The sequence below is a fragment of the Mus musculus genome, chromosome 14, assembly GCF_000001635.26.
Source record: "Mus musculus strain C57BL/6J chromosome 14, GRCm38.p6 C57BL/6J".
NCBI lineage: Eukaryota > Metazoa > Chordata > Mammalia > Rodentia > Muridae > Mus > Mus musculus.
This window is the reverse complement of record NC_000080.6, coordinates 52575160-52596282: the sequence shown is the minus strand read 5'-3', so window position 1 is coordinate 52596282 and position 21123 is coordinate 52575160. Positions and strand designations below refer to the sequence as shown.

The window sequence follows — 21123 nt, the reverse complement described above, 5'->3', positions numbered from 1 at the left end:
CATACTGTTGTTCCATCTATAGGATTGCAGGTCCCTTTAGCTCCTTGGGTACTTTCTTTAGCTCCTCCATTGGGAGCCCTGTAATCCATCCAATAGCTGACTGTGAGCATCCACTTCTGTGTTTGCTAGGCCTCAGCATAGTCTCTCAGGAGACAGCTATATCTGGGTCTTTCAGCAAAATCTTGCTAGTGTATGCAATGGTGTCAGCATTTGGAAGCTGATTATGGGGTGGATCCCTAGATGTGGCAGTCTCTAGATGGTCCATCCTTTTGTCACAGCTCCAAACTTTGTCTCTGTAACTCCTTCCATGGGTGTTTTGTTACCAATTCTAAGAAGGGGCACAGTGTCCACACTTTGGTCTTCATTCTTCTAGAGTTTCATGCATTGGGCAAATTGTATCTTATATCTTGGGTATCCTAAGTTTTGGGCTAATATACACTTATCAGTGAGTACATATTGTGTAAGTTCCTTTGTGATTGGGTTACCTCACTCAGAATGATGCCCTCCAGGTCCATCCATTTGCATAGGATTTCATAAATTCATTCTTTTTAATAGCTGAGTAGTACTCCATTGTGTAGATGTACCACATTTTCTGTATCCATTCCTCTGTTGAGGGGCATCTGGGTTCTTTCCAGCTTCTGGCTATTATAAATAAGGCTGCTATGAACATAGTGGAGCATGTGTCCTTCATACCAGTTGGGACATCTTCTTGATATATGCCCAGGAGAGGTATTGCTGGATCCTCCGGTAGTACTATGTCCAATTTTCTAAGGAACCGCCAGACTGATTTCCAGAGTGGTTGTACAAGCTTGCAATCCAACCAACAATGGAGTAGTGTTCCTCTTTCTCCACATCCTTGCCAGCATCTGCTGTCACCTGAATTTTTTATCTTAGCCATTCTGACGTGTGTGAGGTGGAATCTCAGGGTTGTTTTGATTGGCATTTCCCTGATGATTAAGGATGTTGAACATTTTTTCAGGTGCTTCTCAGCCATTCGGTATTCCTCAGGTGAGAATTCTTTGTTTAGCTCTGAGCCCCATTTTTAATGGGGTATTTGATTTTCTGGAGTCCAGCTTTTTGATTTCTTTATATATATTGGATATTAATCCCCTATCTGATTTAGGATAGGTAAAGAACCTTTCCCAATCTGTTGGTGGTCTTTTTGTCTTATTGGCAGTGTCTTTTGCCTTACAGAAGCTTTGCAATTTTATGAGGTTCCATTTGTCGATTCTCCATCTTACAGCACAACCATTGCTGTTCTATTCAGGAATTTTTTTCCCCTGTGCCCATATCTTCGAGGCTTTTCCCTACTTTCTCCTCTATAAATTTCAGTTTTTCTGATCTTATGTGGAGTTCCTTAATCCACTTAGATTTGACCTTAGTACAAGGAGATAGAAAAGGATCAATTCACATTTTTCTACATGATAACCGCCAGTTGTGCCAGCACCATTTGTTGAAAATGCTGTCCTTTTTCCACTGGATGGTTTTAGCTCCCTTGTCAAAGATCAAGTGACCATAGGTATGTGGGTTCATCTCTGGGTCTTCAATTCTGTTTCATTGGTCTACTTGTCTGTCATTATACCAGTACCATGCAGTTTTTATCACAATTGCTCTGTAGTACAGCTTTAGGTCAGGCATGGTGATTCCACCAGAGGTTCTTTTATACTTGAGAAGAGTGTTTGCTATCCTAGGTTTCTTGTTATTCCAGATGAATCTGCCGGTTGCCCTTTCTGATTTGTTGAAGAATTGAGTTGTAATTTTAATGGGGATTGCATTGAATCTGTAGATTGCTTTCGCAAGATAGCCATTTTTACTATATTGATCCTGCCAATCCATGAGCATGGGAGATCTTTCCATCTTCTGAGATCTTCTTTAATTTCTTTCTTCAGAGACTTGAAGTTCTTATCATACAGATCTTTCACTTCTTTAGTTAGAGTCAAGCCAAGGTATTTTATATTATTTGTGACTATTGTGAAGAGTGTGGTTTCCCTAATTTCTTTCTCAGCCTGTTTATCCTTTGTGTAGAGAAAGGCCATTGACTTGTTTGAGTTAATTTTATATCCAGATACTTCATTGAAGCTGTTTATCAGTGTTAGGAGTTCTCTGGTGGAATTTTTAGGGTCACTTATATATACTATCATATCATCTGCAAAAAGTGATATTTTGACTTCTTCCTTTCTAATTTGTATCCCCTTGATCTCCTTTTGTTGTCTAATTGCTCTGGCTAGGACTTCAAGTACAATGTTGAATAGGTAGGGAGAGAGTGGACAGCCTTGTCTAGTTCCTGATTTTAGTGGGATTGCTTCCAGCTTCTCACTATTTACTTTGATGTTGGCTACTGGTTTGCTGTAGATTGCTTTTATCATGCTTAGGTATGGGCTTTGAATTCCTGATCTTTCCAAGACTTTTATCATGAATGGGTGTTGGATTTTGTCAAATGCTTTCTCAGCATCTAACGAGATGATCATGTGGTTTTTGTCTTTGAGTTTGTTTATATACTGGATTATGTTGATGGATTTCCATATATTGAACCATTTCTGCATCCCTGGGATGAAACCTACTTGGTCAGGATGGATGATTGTTTTGATGTATTCTTGGATTCGGTTAGCAAGAACTTTATTGAGGATCTTTGCATCGATATTCATAAGGGAAATTGGTCTGAAGTTCTCTATCTTTGTTGGATCTTTCTGTGGTTTAGGTATCAGAGTAATAGTGGCTTCATAAAATGAGTTGGGTAGAGTTCCTTCTACTTCTATTTTGTGGAATAGATTGTGCAGAACTGGAATTAGATCTTCTTTGAAGGTCTGGTAGAACTCTGCACTAAACCCATCTGGTCCTGGGCTTTTTTTTGGCCAGGAGACTATTAATGACTGCTACTATTTCTTTAGGGGATATGGGACTGTTTAGATTGTTAATTTGATCCTGATTTAACTTTGGTACCTGGTATCTGTCTAGAAATTTGTCCATTTCGTCCAGGTTTTCCAGTTTTGTTGAGTATAGCCTTTTGTAGAAGGATCTGATGGTGTTTTGGATTTCTTCAGGATCTGTTGTTATGTCTCCCTTTTCATTTCTGATTTTGTTAATTAGGATGTTGTTCCTGTGCCCTCTAGTGAGTCTAGCTAAGGGTTTATCTATCTTGTTGATTTTCTCAAAGAACCAACTCCTCATTTGGTTAATTCTTTGAATAGTTCTTCTTGTTTCCACTTGGTTGATTTCACCCCTGAGTTTGATTATTTCCTGACGTCTACTCCTCTTGGGTGAATTGTCTTCCTTTTTTTCTAGAGTTTTTAGATGTGTTGTCAAGCTGCTAGTGTGTGCTCATTACAGCTTCCTTTTGGAGGCACTCAGAGCTATGAGTTTCCCTCTTAGAAATGCTTTCATGGAGTCTTGCCCAACACCCGCAAGGGCCCACACGGGACTCCCCACGGGACCCTAAGACCACTGGTGAGTGGAACACAGCGCCTGCCCCAATCCAATCGCGCGGAACTTGAGACTGCGGTACATAGGGAAGCAGGCTACCCGGGCCTGATCTGGGGCACAAGTCCCTTCCACTCGACTCGAGCCCCGGGCTTCCTTGCCAGCAGAGTCTTGCCCAACACCCGCAAGGGCCCACACGGGACTCCCCACGGGACCCTAAGACCTCTGGTGAGTGGAACACAGCGCCTGCCCCAATCCAATCGCACGGAACTTGAGACTGCGGTACATAGGGAAGCAGGCTACCCGGGCTTGATCTGGGGCACAAACCCCTTCCACTCCACTCGAGCCCCAGGCTACCTTGCCAGCTGAGTCACCTGACACCCGCAAGGGCCCACACAGGATTCCACACGTGATCCTAAGACCTCTAGTGAGTGGAACACAACTTCTGCCAGGAGTCTGGTTCGAACACCAGATATCTGGGTACCTGCCTTGCAAGAAGAGAGCTTGCCTGCAGAGAATACTCTGCCCACTGAAACGAAGGAGAGTGCTACCCTCAAGGTCTGCTCATAGAGGCTAACAGAGTCACCTGAAGAACAAGCTCTTAACAGTGACAACTAAAACAGCTAGCTTCAGAGATTACCAGATGGCGAAAGGCAAACGTAAGAATCCTACTAACAGAAATCAAGACCACTCACCATCATCAGAACGCAGCACTCCCACCCCACCTAGTCCTGGGCACCCCAACACAACCGAAAATCTAGACCCAGATTTAAAAACATTTCTCATGATGATGATAGAGGACATCAAGAAGGACTTTCATAAGTCACTTAAAGAATTACAGGAGAGCACTGCTAAAGAGTTACAGGCCCTTAAAGAAAAGCAGGAAAACACAGCCAAACAGGTAGAAATCATTAAAGAAAAACAGGAAAACACATCCAAACAGGTGAAGGAAATGAACAAAACCATACTAGAACTAAAAGGGGAAGTAGACACAATAAAGAAAACCCAAAGCGAGGCAACGCTGGAGATAGAAACCCTAGGAAAGAGATCTGGAACCATAGATGCGAGCATCAGCAACAGAATACAAGAAATGGAAGAGAGAATCTCAGGTGCAGAAGATTCCATAGAGAACATCGACACAACAGTCAAAGAAAATACAAAATGCAAAAGGATCCTAACTCAAAACATCCAGGTAATCCAGGACACAATGAGAAGTCCAAACCTACGGATAATAGGAATTGATGAGAATGAAGATTTTCAACTTAAAGGGCCAGCTAATATCTTCAACAAAATAATAGAAGAAAACTTCCCAAACATAAAAAAAGAGATGCCCATGATCATACAAGAAGCCTACAGAACTCCAAATAGACTGGACCAGAAAAGAAATTCCTCCCGACACATAATAATCAGAACAACAAATGCACTAAATAAAGATAGAATATTAAAAGCAGTAAGGGAAAAAGGTCAAGTAACATATAAAGGAAGGCCTATCAGAATTACACCAGACTTTTCACCAGAGACTATGAAAGCCAGAAGAGCCTGGACAGATGTTATACAGACACTAAGAGAACACAAATGCCAGCCCAGGCTACTATACCCGGCCAAACTCTCAATTACCATAGATGGAGAAACCAAAGTATTCCACGACAAAACCAAATTCACACAATATCTTTCCACGAATCCAGCCCTTCAAAGGATAATAACAGAAAAGAAGCAATACAAGGACGGAAATCACGCCCTAGAACAACCAAGAAAGTAATCATTCAACAAACCAAAAAGAAGACAGCCACAAGAACAGAATGCCAACTCTAACAACAAAAATAAAAGGGAGCAACAATTACTTTTCCTTAATATCTCTTAATATCAATGGACTCAATTCCCCAATAAAAAGACATAGACTAACAGACTGGCTACACAAACAGGCCCCAACATTCTGCTGCTTACAGGAAACCCATCTCAGGGAAAAAGACAGACACTACCTCAGAGTGAAAGGCTGGAAAACAATTTTCCAAGCAAATGGACTGAAGAAACAAGCTGGAGTAGCCATTTTAATATCGGATAAAATCGACTTCCAACCCAAAGTTATCAAAAAAGACAAGGAGGGACACTTCATACTCATCAAAGGTAAAATCCTCCAAGAGGAACTCTCAATTCTGAATATCTACGCACCAAATGCAAGGGCAGCCACATTCCTTAGAGACACTTTAGTAAATCTCAAAGCATACATTGCACCTCACACAATAATAGTGGGAGACTTCAACACACCACTTTCTTCAAAGGACAGATCGTGGAAACAGAAACTAAACAGGGACACAGTGAAACTAACAGAAGTTATGAAATAAATGGACCTGACAGATATCTACAGAACATTTTATCCTAAAACAAAAGGATATACCTTCTTCTCAGCACCTCACGGGACCTTCTCCAAAATTGACCATATAATTGGTCACAAAACAGGCCTCAATAGATACAAAAATATTGAAATTGTCCCATGTATCCTATCAGACCACCATGGCCTAAGACTGATCTTCAATAACAACATAAATAATGGAAAGCCAACATTCACGTGGAAACTGAATAACACTCTTCTCAATGATACCTTGGTCAAGGAAGGAATAAAGAAAGAAATTAAAGACTTTTTAGAGTTTAATGAAAATGAAGCCACAACGTACCCAAACCTATGGGACACAATGAAAGCATTTCTAAGAGGGAAACTCATAGCTCTGAGTGCCTCCAAGAAGAAACGGGAGACAGCACATACTAGCAGCTTGACAACACATCTAAAAGCCCTAGAAAAAAAGGAAGCAAATTCACCCAAGAGGAGTAGACGGCAGGAAATAATCAAACTCAGGGGTGAAATCAACCAAGTGGAAACAAGAAGAACTATTCAAAGAATTAACCAAACGAGGAGTTGGTTCTTTGAGAAAATCAACAAGATAGATAAATCCTTAGCTAGACTCACTAAAGGGCACAGAGACAAAATCCTAATTAACAAAATCAGAACTGAAAAGGGAGACATAACAACAGATGCTGAAGAAATCCAAAACACCATCAGATCCTTCTACAAAAGGCTATACTCAACAAAACTGGAAAACCTGGATGAAATGGACAAATTTCTGGACAGATACCAGGTACCAAAGTTGAATCAGGATCAAGTTGACCATCTAAACAGTCCCATATCACCTAAAGAAATAGAAGCAGTTATTAATAGTCTCCCAACCAAAAAAAGCCCAGGACCAGATGGGTTTAGTGCAGAGTTCTATCAGACCTTCAAAGAAGATCTAATTCCAATTCTGCACAAACTATTTCACAAAATAGAAGTAGAAGGTACTCTACCCAACTCATTTTATGAAGCCACTATTACTCTGATACCTAAACCACAGAAAGATCCAACAAAGATAGAGAACTTCAGACCAATTTCTCTTATGAATATCGATGCAAAAATCCTCAATAAAATTCTCGCTAACCGAATCCAAGAACACATTAAAGCAATCATCCATCCTGACCAAGTAGGTTTTATTCCAGGGATGCAGGGATGGTTTAATATACGAAAATCCATCAATGTAATCCATTATATAAACAAACTCAAAGACAAAATCACATGATCATCTCGTTAGATGCAGAAAAAGCATTTGACAAGATCCAACACCCATTCATGATAAAAGTTTTGGAAAGATCAGGAATTCAAGGCCCATACCTAAACATGATAAAAGCAATCTACAGCAAACCAGTAGCCAACATCAAAGTAAATGGAGAGAAACTGGAAGCAATCCCACTAAAATCAGGGACTAGACAAGGCTGCCCACTTTCTCCCTACCTTTTCAACATAGTACTTGAAGTATTAGCCAGAGCAATTCGACAACAAAAGGAGATCAAGGGGATACAAATTGGAAAAGAGGAAGTCAAAATTATCACTTTTTGCAGATGATATGATAGTATATATAAGTGACCCTAAAAATTCTACCAGAGAACTCCTAAACCTGATAAACAGCTTCGGTGAAGTAGCTGGATATAAAATAAACTCAAACAAGTCAATGGCCTTTCTCTATACAAAGAATAAACAGGCTGAGAAAGAAATTAGGGAAACAACACCCTTCTCAATAGTCACAAATAATATAAAATATCTTGGCGTGACTCTAACTAAGGAAGTGAAAGATCTGTATGATAAAAACTTCAAATCTCTGAAGAAAGAAATTAAGGAAGATCTCAGAAGATGGAAAGATCTCCCATGCTCATGGATTGGCAGGATCAACATTGTAAAAATGGCTATCTTGCTTAAAGCAATCTACAGATTAAATGCAATCCCCATCAAAATTCCAACTCAATTCTTCAACGAATTGAAAGGAGCAATTTGCAAATTTGTCTGGAATAACAAAAAACCTAGGATAGCAAAAAGTCTTCTCAAGGATAAAAGAACTTCTGGTGGAATCACCATGCCAGACCTAAAGCTTTACTACAGAGCAATTGTGATAAAAACTGCATGGTACTGGTATAGAGACAGACAAGTAGACCAATGGAATAGAATTGAAGACCCAGAAATGAACCCACACACCTATGGTCACTTGATCTTCGACAAGGGAGCTAAAACCATCCAGTGGAAGAAAGACAGCATTTTCAACAACTGGTGCTGGCACAACTGGTTGTTATCGTGTAGAAGAATGCGAATCGATCCATACTTATCTCCTTGTACTAAGGTCAAATCTAAGTGGATCAAGGAACTTCACATAAAACCAGAGACACTGAAACTTATAGAGGAGAAAGTGGGGAAAAGCCTTGAAGATATGGGCACAGGGGAAAAATTCCTGAACAGAACAGCAATGGCTTGTGCTGTAAGATCGAGAATTGACAAATGGGACCTAATGAAACTCCAAAGTTTCTGCAAGGCAAAAGACACCGTCAATAAGACAAAAAGACCACCAACAGATTGGGAAAGGATCTTTACCTATCCTAAATCAGATAGGGGACTAATATTTAACATATATAAAGAACTCAAGAAGGTGGACTTCAGAAAATCAAATAACCCCATTAAAAAATGGGGCTCAGAACTGAACAAAGAATTCTCACCTGAGGAATACCGAATGGCAGAGAAGCACTTGAAAAAATGTTCAACATCCTTAATCATCAGGGAAATGCAAATCAAAACAACCCTGAGATTCCACCTCACACCAGTCAGAATGGCTAAGATCAAAAATTCAGGTGACAGCAGATGCTGGCGTGGATGTGGAGAAAGAGGAACACTCCTCCATTGTTGGTGGGAGTGCAGGCTTGTACAACCACTCTGGAAATCAGTCTGGCGGTTCCTCAGAAAACTGGACATAGTACTACCGGAGGATCCAGCAATACCTCTCCTGGGCATATATCCAGAAGATGCCCCAACAGGTAAGAAGGACACATGCTCCACTATGTTCATAGCAGCCTTATTTATAATAGCCAGAAGCTGGAAAGAACCTAGATGCCCCTCAACAGAGGAATGGATACAGAAAATGTGGTACATCTACACAATGGAGTACTACTCAGCTATTAAAAAGAATGAATTTATGAAATTCCTAGCCAAATGGATGGACCTGGAGGGCATCATCCTGAGTGAGGTAACACATTCACAAAGAAACTCACACAATATGTATTCTCTGATAAGTGGATATTAGCCCCAAACCTAGGATACCCAAGATATAAGATATAATTTGCTAAACACATGAAACTCAAGAAGAATGAAGACTGAAGTGTGGACACTATGCCACTCCTTAGATTTGGGAACAAAACACCCATGGAAGGAGTTACAGAGACAAAGTTTGGAGCTGAGATGAAAGGATGGACCATGTAGAGACTGCCATATCCAGGGATCCACCCCATAATCAGCATCCAAACGCTGACACCATTGCATACACTAGCAAGATTTTATTGAAAGGACCCAGATGTAGCTGTCTCTTGTGAGACTATGCCGGGGCCTAGCAAACACAGAAGTGGATGCTCACAGTCAGCTAATGGATGGATCACAGGGCTCCCAATGGAGGAGCTAGAGAAAGTAGCCAAGGAGCTAAAGGGATCTGCAACCCTATAGGTGGAACAACATTATGAGCTAACCAGTACCCCGGAGCTCTTGACTCTAGCTGCATATATATCAAAAGATGGCCTAGTCGGCCATCACTGGAAAGAGAGGCCCATTGGACTTGCAAACTTTATATGCCCCAGTACAGGGGAACACCAGGGCCAAAAAGGGGGAGTGGGTGGGCAGGGGAGTGGGGGTGGGTGGATATGGGGGACTTTTGGTATAGCATTGGAAATGTAAATGAGTTAAATACCTAATAAAAAATGAAAAAAAAAAAAAAAGAAATGCTTTCATTCTGTCCCATTAGTTTGGGTATGTTGTGGCTTCATTTTCATTAAACTCTAAAAAGTCTTTAATTTCTTTCTTTATTCCTTCCTTGACGAAGTTGCCATTGAGAAGAGTGTTGTTCAGTTTCCACGTGAATGTTAGCTTTCTATTATTTATGTTGTTATTGAAGATCAGCCTTAATATATGGTGGTCTGATAGGATGCATGGGACAATTTCAATATTTTTGTATCTGTTGAGGCCTTTTTTGTGACCAATTATATGGGTAATTTTTTGAGAAGTTACCATGAAGTGCTGAGAAGAACGTATGTCCTTTGTTTTCGTATAAAATGTTCTGTAGATATCTATTAAGTCCATTTGTTTCATAACTTCTGTTAGGTTCATTGTGTCCCTGTTTAGTTTCTGTTTCCACTATCTGTCCATTGATGAAAGTGGTGTGTTGAAGTCTCCCACTATTATTGTGTGAGGTGCAATGTGTGCTTTGAGCTTTACTAATGTGTCTTTAATGAATGTGGCTGCCCTTGCATTTGGAGCATAGATATTCAGGATTGAGAGTTCCTCTTGGGGGATTTTACCTTTGACGAATATGAAGTGTCCCTCCTTGTCTTTTTTGATAACTTTGGGTTGGAAGTCGATTTTATTCAATATTAGAATGGCTACTCCCGCTTGTTTCTTCAGACCGTTTACTTGGAAAATTGTTTTCCAGCCTTTCACTCTGGGGTAGTGTCTGTCTTTTTCCCTGAGATGGGTTTCCTGTAAGCAGCAGAATGTTTGGTCCTGTTTTTGTAGCCAGTCTGTTAGTCTATGTCTTTTTATAGGGGAATTGAGTCCATTGATATTAAGAGATATTAAGGAAAACTAAATGTTGCTTCCTTTTATTTTTGTTGTTGCAGTTGGCATTCTGTTCTTGTGGCTGTCTTCTTTTTGCTTTGTTGAGGGATTACTTTCTTGCTTTTTCTAGGGCATGATTTCCGTCCTTGTATTGGGTTTTTTTCTGTTATTATCCTTTGAAGGGCTGTATTCGTGGCAAATAATGTGTGAATTTGGTTTTGTCGTGGAATACTTTGGTTTCTCCATCTATGGTAATTGAGAGTTTGGCCGAGTATAGTAGTCTGGGCTGGCATTTGTGTTCTCTTAGTGTCTGTATAACATCTGTCCAGGCTCTTCTGGCTTTCATCGACTCTGGTGAAAAGTCTGGTGTAATTCTGATAGGCCTGCCTTTATATGTTACTTGACCTTTTTCCCTTACTGCTTTTAATATTCTATCTTTATTTAGTGCATTTGTTGTTCTGATTATTATGTGTCGGGAGGAATTTCTTTTCTAGTCCAGTCTATTTGGAGTTCTGTAGGCTTCCTGTATGTTCATGGGCATTTCTTTCTTTAGGTTGGGAAGTTTTCTTCTATAATTTTGTTGAAGATATTTGCTGGCCCTTTGAGTTGAAAATCTTCATTCTCATCAACTCCTATTATCCTTAGGTTTGGTCTTCTCATTGTGTCCTGGATTTCCTGGATGTTTTGAGTTATGATCCTTCTGCATTGTGTATTTTCTTTGATTGTTGTGCTGATGTTCTCTATGGAGTCTTCTGCACCTGAGATTCTCTCTTCCATCTCTTGTATTGTGTTGCTGATGCCTGCATCTATGGTTCCAGATTTTTTTTCTAGGGTTTCTATCTCCAGCATTGCCTCACTTTGGGTTTTCTTTATTGTGCCTACTTCCCTTTTTATTTCTAGTATGGTTTTGTTCATTTCCATCACCTGTTTGGATGTGTTTTCCTGTTTTTCTTTAAGGGTTTTTACCTGTTTGGTTGTGTTTTCCTGTTTTTCTTTAAAGACTTGTAACTCTTTAGCAGTGTTCTCCTGTATTTCTTTAAGTGAGTTATTAAAGTCCTTCTTGATGTCCTCTACCATCATCATGAGATATGCTTTTAAATCCGGGTCTAGCTTTTCGGTTGTGTTGGGGTGCCCAGGACTAGGTGGGGTGGGAGTGCTGTGTTCTCATGATGGTGAGTGGTCTTGATTTCTGTTAGTAGGATTCTTAAGTTTGCCTTTCGCCATCTGGTATTCTCTGGAGCTGTGCAGGATACACTCGGCAGGGTCCTGGAACCAAGATGTCTGTGCAAGATACATTCGGCAGGGTTCCAGAACCGAGATGTCTGCTGCCGATGCTCAGGCAAAGCGCTCCCGTGCTGGGCAGATCCTTATCCTCAGAAGTCTTAAGATGCTGTGGCGGGTGTTGTGGGTAGCTGGCAGGTGTCAGCCGACTCTGCGCCCTAGCTACCCCGGTGCTGCTCGGACCGAAAGGGGCTTGTGCCCCTACTCAGGCCGGGTTTTCTGCTTTCCTAACTAATGCAGCCTCAGGTCCCTTGGGTGCTATTTTCACTCAGGATATTTTCTAGTTCCATCCATTTACCTAAGAATTTCATTAATTCATCATTTTTAATATCTGAGTAGTAGTACTCCATTGTGTAAATGTACCACATTTTCTGTATCTATTCCTCTGTTGAGGGACATCTGGGTTCTTTCCAGCTTCTGGCTATTATAAATAAGGCTGCTATGAACATAGTGGAGCATGTGTCCTTATTACAAGTTGGAGCATCTTCTGGGTATATTCCCAGGAGTGATATAGCTGGGTCCTCAGGTAGTACTAAGTCCAGTTTTCTGAAGAACTTCCAAACTGATTTCCAGAGTGGTTGTACCAGTTTGCAATCCCACCAGCAATGGAGGAGTATTTCTCTTTCTCCACACCCTTGCCAGCATCTGCTATCACCTGAGTTTTTTATTTTGGCCATTCTGACTGGTGTGAGGTGGAATCTGAGGGTTGTTTTGATTTGCATTCCCCTGATGACTAAGGATGTTGAACAATTTCTTTAGGTGCTTCTCAGCCATTTGATATTCCTCAGTTGAGAATTCTTTGTTTAGCTCTGTACTCCATTTTTTTTTGTACTCCATTTTTAATAGGGTTATTTGATTCTTGGGAGTTTAACTTTTGGCTGTCTCCTAAGAGGCCCTGCCAGTGCCTTACAAATACAGAGGCAGATGCTCTCAGCCAACCATTGGACTAAGCGTGGGGTCCCCAATAGAGGAGATAGAGAAAGGACTGAAGGAGTTGAAGGAGTTTGCAACCCCAGAGGAAGAACAACAATATCAACCAACCAGACACCCCAGAGCTCCCAGGGACTAAGCGATCAACAAAGGAGTACACATGGCTCCAGCTGCATATGTAACAGAGGATGGCCTTGTTAGGCATCAATGGGAGGAGAGGTGCCTGCTCCTATGAAGGCTAGATAAATGCCCCAATGTAAGGTAATCAAGGGTGGGGAGGTGGGAGTGGGTGTGTATGTGCTTGAATTCCCTCATAGAAGCAGGGGGAGGGAGGATGGAATAGGGGAGTTCCGGGAGGGGGAAAACCGGGGAAGGGGATGACATTTGAAATGTAAATAAAGAAAATATCTAATAAAAATAAATAAATAAATTATATAAATAGATTCAAGGATACAAATCCTATTTTTATCTCACTAAGCACAGGAAAAAAAAAACTTGACAAAAATCCAACATCTTTTATTTTTAAAAAGTCCTGAAGAAATTTGTAATTGAAAGAGCATATCTCTATGTAACACAGGTTACATATGACAAATCTATAGTCAATATATAAATTAAATGGGCAAAAATCCAAACCCTTTACAGGAAAATCAAGAACAGGACAAAGAGATTCACTTTCTTCACTCTTATTCAATATAGCATTAGGAGTCTTAGCTGCAGCAATAAGACAAGCAAGATAATAAACGAAGTACAACTTGTATGCAGCCACCAAACCCAGTCACTATTGCTGATGTCAAGAAGTACTTGCTGACAGGAACCTGATATGGATGTCTCCTGAGACGCTCTGCCAGAGCCTTACCGATACAGATATGAATGCTTGCAGCGAATCATTAGACTGAGCACAGGGACATTCCAATGGAGGAGTTAGGGAAAGGACTGAAGAAGTGGAAGGGGTTTGCAACCCCATAGGAAGAACAACAATATCAACCAACCAGACTCCCTCCCCCCCAGAGCTCCCAGGAACTAAACCACCAACCAAAGAATGCATATGGAAGGACCCATGGCTCCAGCTGCATATTTAGCAGAGGTTGACCTTATCTGGCATCAATGGGAGAGAAGGCCCTTGGTCCTGTGAAGGCTTAATGCTCCAGCATATGGGAATGTTCAGGTGGTGAGGCAGGAGTGGGAGGGTGGGTGGGTGGGTGGGAAAGCACCCTCATAGAAGCAGGGAGGAGGGGGAATGGGATAGGGGTTTTTTGGAGGGGAAACAAGGAAGGGGGATAACATTTGAAATGTAAATAAATAAAATAACCAATAAAAAATTTAAAAAGAAATACAACTAAAAGAGGAAAAAGTTGGTATCTCTATCTGCAGAGGACATGAAATTTTACATGTTATATTATATTATATATTAATATTACATATTTAAAAAATATATCCTACTAAAAACCCTCTTATAACTTTTAAACATTCTCAGTAAAATGGTAAAATACATAATTAATGGACAAAACTCATTAGCCTTCTTATAAAAATAATGACAAACATTCCTACTGAGAAAGTAATCAGGAAAACAATCTATTCACAATAGCTTCAAAACAAAATGCCTTGGAATAACTAAGGAAGTATAAAAAATACCCGTAGAAACTTTAGCTAGCAAGTTCTAGGCCAAATATGGCTACATAGTGAGACTCTGCCTCAAAAATACAAATAAATGAAAGAAAAACCAAGATAGCCCTAAATTTATCGATCCTGAGCTTTATATGGCTGTTATTGTCATGTAATGCACAGTAGCTTATCATTTATTGTACTTTAGTCACCTGGCCTTCAAAATAGAATAAAAGGAATATTTAACAAACATCATTAAAGAATAAAAGATGGCTAAGGTTTAAAAAGCATTGGCTGCTCTTCCAGAAGACCCAGGTCTACTTCCCAGAGCCCACATGGCATCTTACAACCATCTGTAACTCCAGTTCCAAGGGATCCCATGCCCTATTCTGGCCTCAGCCAGCACTAAGCACACAAGTGACAGACATATGCAGCCAAACTACTCATATACATAAAATAATAAAAGTTTACATTTTAAAAAAAGAAATTCATTCTCAGTAAAAAGTTTCTTCAAAACTTCTCTGGTCCAATTGAAGCTAACTTTCTGGATATTTTAGAAGTTCATATACTTAAAATACAAAGTGGAAGAATCTGTTTCAAACATTTTTTTAAAGTTGTGCCCCCTGTCTCCATTCTCAGGTTTTTGTGCAGACTGCAGGTGCCTGGGGGGCACTGTGCACTGACTGCGCAGAAGTACACGGCTGAGTCCCCAGGATGGGCAGCTGTGAGGTTCAGAGAGAGTCGTTTGTCTTTCTTGTTCAGTAAGACAGTGAGTCCTTGTTCTTCTTTTCTGTCCACATTTGAAAGGACACTCATAAGCAACTGAAGACCTGCCCCCGCCTCTTGCTTGTACCAGGAGAAGTAAGCAGTGGCACTGTCTGTGTAGGTGCAGATGATAATGGCGCTGTCTCCCTCCCGGACACTCAGGTGAGGAGGGCGCTGCTCCACCTGCTCGCCTCTGCTCACACCTGTGCAGAAGGAACCAGCAGAAGACCATCAGGCTGCCATTCTCCAGCCATTGCTTTCCTCCCTACAGTGATTTCAGGCAATCTAGAGAAGTCCAGTCTGATTATCTCCACAGACTGATAATGAACACTGACAAACACCTTGTTCCCCAAAAGCTCTCACTCACAGTTCAGCTGCAGCCAGAAGCACAGCAACAAAGGTCCAGTCACTGTCTTCATTGCTCTCCCTCTGGACTGTGGCCTTCAGCCAGACAAGATGCCTCTGTGATCACCTCACCTCCTCTGTTCTCCACAGCACTGAGGCTACTTCACCTGTCTGCACAGAGAGCTGCTGACTGCAGGCTGCTCTTAAGACAGGCAAGCAAAAAATCCCTTTGTGAGTTTGCAGGAGCGGAGGTGTTCTGCCCCCTTGTGGACAGCTCCTTCCTTCTGCACCAGCTGCTGCAGTCCTCTTTGAACCTATACCTCCAGGACACTAAATAGTAAGTCAATAAAGTAAGTTCCAAGTGCGTCCAATATCAAAATTGGCATCATGTAATGGAGAACAAACACGGTGAAAAGATACAGAATTGAATTTCATGTTCTCTGCACACTGCCCAGATCTTTCAGGAAAGCTGGGTGTGTTCCATGCTTGCTGAACAACAGGAGTAGCCTGCTTGAGATCAGGGAACTGGTATCATTTATTCTGCTAAGCAAATGAAAGGAAAAGTCGTCTTCCTCATCCTACTTTTAGATTGTAACGGTAGCAACCAGCTGGGTATCAGATCATCTTTATTCATCTCTCACAGACAAAAACACCACCTATGAAAAGAACTTAAGCTCAAATATTGGACCAAGGGACAGAGACTCACAAAGTATGTCATACATGTGATATTGCAGGATTTGCTCCTTCAACCACTGGTATTTTCCCAATCCCAAGAAATAAGCAGTGTTGTGGACTATCCTTTAATAAAAGTGGCTAAGTTACTGTGCTGGTTAGTTTTTTTTTTTTTTTTTGTCAACACAACACAAGCCATGATCATTTGAGAAGAGAGAACTTCGACTGAGAAAATACCTCTATCAGACTGGCATGCCCACATATCTTGGGGCATTGTCTTATGTGGAAGAGCCCAGCTCACTGTGGGTGGTGCCACCACTTGGCAGGTAGTAGTTAGTGGGTTGTAGAAGAAGTCATATTAAGCAAGCCATGAGGAGAAAAATCAGTAATCAGAACTCCTATGTGGTCTCTAAATCAGTTCCTGCTATGAGTTCCCACGATGATGGACTACATACGACCTTGAAGTTGAGCTGAAATAGATATTTTCCTCTCATGACTAGTTTTTGGTCATGGCTTTTATCACAGCAATAGAATACAAGTACAGTTGCAAGTGTTAATAACAATAGTTCCCTCCAACCAGAAAGTTAGCCTTTAGAATGTGAGGAGAAATCTAACATGATTTTGAAATTGTTCCTCTTCAACTATAGATTATCTAAGTGTGATAATTGGAACAAAACATCCCTGAATAGCATTTGAATCCTTGATCCCTGGTTGGTAGCTATTTAGGAGAGTTAAAGGGGGTGACTTTTCTGGAGGAAGTATATCCCTGTGAGCAGGCTTTGGGGTTTCAAAATATTATGGGGATCCCACAAAAGATGGGACACAGTTTATAGCCAATTCAAAGTCTTTATTCCAGATATCTGGGACTATTCCCAGGTTTTCAGATCCTAAATATACTGTGGAGTATCTATAGCACAGGGTTTTTTAAAGCAGAAACCATGTCCTTGAATTTTTCTCAGCAGCTTCAAGGGAGCTTGTCAAAAGTAAGCAGTTTAACAGAAGCTAAGTAGTTAGAGGAAGGGGGTAAGTGCAATGAGGTAATTTAACAGATAACTTAGCTAGGACATTTTGATCTTGGGTTCCTAGAATAGAGCTATGTAACTTTCCACAGAATTCTCCATCAAGGAAATCAAATTCTAGTTAAACCTAAAATGGACTCAGCAAGACTACAAGGTGTAGGAACCTCTTCAGTCTTGCCCTCTCACAAAAAGCCATGAAACATCCCCAGTTTGTCCTCTGCTTCTTGTGTGTGATTCAAGATGTGAACTCTCAGCTGCTGTTTCAACTGCCTAGTGCCTGGTTCCTCCACTCTGGCAGCATGGGCAGCTGTAAACTCCAAGGGAACTCTTTCTTCTATAAACACCTTGGCGAAGTAATAGAGAAGTCATTAATACCCTGAGGTTATGGATATGTGGCTTCCTTTTATTGCAAAGATGACATAAAATATTAGGCCAGTAATTGAAAGACTATAAACAACTACATGTTTCTTCCAGCTCTGTGTGTGTGTGTGTGTGTGTGTGTGTGTGTGTGTGAAGGTCTATTACAAAGATTTCCCTACTGATGGCTGGTTCTCTATCAATTCAGAATCCAAACCTAAAACTATAGTCCGATTTTTACTGAGGTTTCAAAATTGCTACTCCAATGTCCTTTCAGTGGGTTGGTTCAAAGAAGGAGGCTGAACATGAGGATGAACTTCTAGGAACTCAAAATTAAGTCAAGCTGAACAGGGGCATGGTGCACACACCTAGTTGCCATCTAGAAGATTATACTTATCCCCTGAAGCTCTTTCCTTTCTTTTCTTTTTCTTTTTTCTTTTCTTTTCTCTTCTTTTCTTTGAACCTTGATAGTACAGAGACCCAACACTGACCAAAGCAGTGACATCAGAAACTACCACTCTAAGGGCAGGTTCTCATACAAACATCCTATTCCCCAATTAATTCTTGATTTGTCAGTAAAGAAGGCCAGGGGTCAATTGCGGGGCAGAAGGTATAGATGGAACTTCCGGGTCCTAGGAGGAAAAGGCAGACACAGAGAAGAGAGGGCTTTCTACCATGTTTTGAAACAGGAGAGCACAGCAACCATGTGAGGTCTCCAGGAGAGCTGGGGTTGTGGCCTCCACTAAAGACAGGTGGCCAAGGAATTTGGCAGAGGCTAGGTGGGACTAACCACTGACAATTAGGAAAAGTAGAGAAATGAAGATAATAAATTAGTAAGAGCACTGAGTGGGTGTGGCAAGGTAGGAGATATCTGTGCCCAGCAATTGTGCCAAGAAGACAAATTCTAAAGTAACAAGCTGTATGTGTGTGTGTGTTTTACCTGACAATTCAGGGAAGCTAGGTGGGGGCTGGTAGCATGGTCTCTCATGGAGATAATGCCAGGTAGAACAAAAGGGAAGCCAGGAGGGGCCAGAGTGTGGTCCAATTCCGGGCAGAGGTGGTAGCTTTTTAAAACTATACGCAACACACCACCATGAGTGGGACATTGATATTCCTCCTTCTCAGGCTCACATAATAGCACAGAAGACAGTGTAGAAAGAATAAAAGACCTTATCAACAGAATGCAGTTTGCTGGGACACTATCTTCTGGGCATGATGTGGTGTGGGACTCTTCAACTCACAGCTGCTCTGATTCTCTGCACGAGATTGGGGCCTGTCAACATCCAACCACGGAGGGGAAGGGATTCATGGGATGGGGCCCTACCTGAGGATTTATAGGCAGTTGATGGCTGCGAGAAATGTTTTCTTCAATAATTCAGCCCCTGATAAATAGTTCATGCTCCTGCAAATAACCTCTTACTCATAATCCTGTAAGCAATCCCAATAGAAGACACTGAATTAAGAAAGGAAGAGAGGGGGGAAGGGAGGGAGGAAGAGGGAGGGAGGGAGAGAGAGAGGGGAGGGAGAGAGAGAGTGAGAGAGCAAGCGAAAGAGAGAAAGAAAGAAACAGAGAGAGTAGAGGGGCATAAGAAGGGGATCCGTTGGAGGGATGGCAATAAGAGAATGATCATGAGCAAAACACATTATATACATGTATGGAGTGTCAAAATGAAACCCACTATTATAATCAGTGTTGTCTTAGTTACTTTTCTATTGCTGTAATAAGACATCATGACCAAGACAACTTATAAAAGAAAGAATTTAATTGGGAGAGGGCTTGATTACAGCTTCAGAGAGTGAGTCTATGACAGTCATGGAGGGAAACATGGCAACAGGCAGGCAGCATATGACTCTGGAGCAGTAGCTGGAAGTTTACCACTTATCCACAAGTAGGAGGCAGAAAGAAGGCTAGATGGTGCCTAACTTGGGCTTTTGAAACCTCAAAGCCTGCCCCTAGTGGCACACCTCCTCCAATAAGGCCATACCTCCTAATCCTTCTCAAAACACCTCCAACTAACTGAGAACTAGCTATAACTGGGAACCAAGTGTATAAATACATGAGCCTGAGAGCCATTCTCATTCAAACCACCACAAGGATTGATTTTTTTTTTTTACTTAAAAAAAAGAAACTAAATTAGAAGTAGAGGCTGGGGTGGTGGTTGTAATTCCAGTACTTTAAAAGCAGGGGCAAAAGAATGGTCACAAATTCAAGGCCAGCCCCATTTACATAGCAAGTGTTAGGCAAAAACAGAAAATGGAAAGAGGTAGGGAGAGGGCCAAAACAGAAAATGGAGAAGTATAAAGATAGAAATAAGTCGGGCAGTAGGAACAGACATAAAAGAAAGGAAACAGAGAGAGAGAGAGAGAGAGAGAGAGAGAGAGAGAGAGAGAGAGAGAGAGAAGTGAGGAAGGGACAGGACAGAGGGAAAGGGAAAGAAGAAAATAACCTCAGGCTCATCCTGTATAATGTCCTAAAACCTATCCTGAAACCCTAATCACAGAGCTTATACTTCTACTACTTAGTATATTAATAATGTTTTATATATAATAATAAGCTAGAACCAACTCTGTGAAAGAGAGCCAGAACACAGCTCAGTTGTTTCTAACATTGCTGGTTAACTTTCCTCTGACTCCTACTTTAAATTCAGTCTCAAATTATTTAAAAAGTTGCATACTGGTTGGTCATAGTGGCTTGTGTCTTTCACTCCACCAGATGGGAAACTAAGGCAGACGGGATGGAGTGGAATGTTGTCCTGGGTTATATACCAAGTTCCAGACCAGCCTGCATAGTAAGATGCTATCTCAAGAAAAAGGAAGGGGGGAGAGAGAAAAAAAGGAAGGGAGGGAGAGAAAGAGGAAGGGAGGGAACGGGAAAGGAGGGAGGGAGGGAGGGAGGGAGGGAGGGAGGGAGGGAGGGAGGGAGAGAGGGAGAGAGGGAGAGAGGGAGGGAGAGACAGAGGAAGGGAGGGAAATCTTACCATTCCTCCAGTCAAACCATCTTTCCTTCCAACATACATGGACATACCCAAGTAAAGAAAGTTTGTTTAGCCATGTTACATCTGTGCAATAAGAAAGACAAGCCTTTTAGTGCATTATAAAATAAAACACTCAGACCAAATCCATGTGATGGCATTGACACTTCTTCTCAAAGTGCTGCCTCTGACCTGCTTAAAGCTGTTGCCTTCCACATGATCCTCCAGCCATCTGCTTTTAAAATTACTTCATAAATAATTGACCAAGCTAAGCATCTCCAGTAGTTTAAAGAATACCTTCAATATAAATGAAGAGCAAGACTTTATCTAGCTCTTCAAAGACTGACACTCAAGACTTAGGAAACCTTGGCCAGCATATACAAAAGCCCCCAGTTCAATGCCCTTGTAACAGAAAGACACAAAATAGTCTTTAAATCTCAGTTCACACCTCCCTCTAATAGAGACCTCTCAGACTGGGAGAAGTCCAGGTATACTGCACCCCCACCTTACCCCAAAATTCCCCTATTCTTTCACTCTTTAACCATCCTCCCATCCTCTCCCCAGTCCCATGCCCTCCTATTTGCAGTGCCCTAGTCTCCAA

General features: G+C 41.3%; 1 gene segment (V, D, J or C) and 1 further gene; both read right to left on the bottom strand.

Annotated features, from left to right (window-relative positions):
- The window catches only part of Tcra (T cell receptor alpha chain), a 1796232-nt gene that overhangs the window by 1627916 nt on the left and 147193 nt on the right, over window positions 1-21123 (bottom strand).
- Trav3-1 (T cell receptor alpha variable 3-1) lies at window positions 15070-15521 on the bottom strand. The segment is given in 2 exon segments: window positions 15070-15360; window positions 15396-15521. Coding segments are annotated over 2 exon segments (417 nt in total).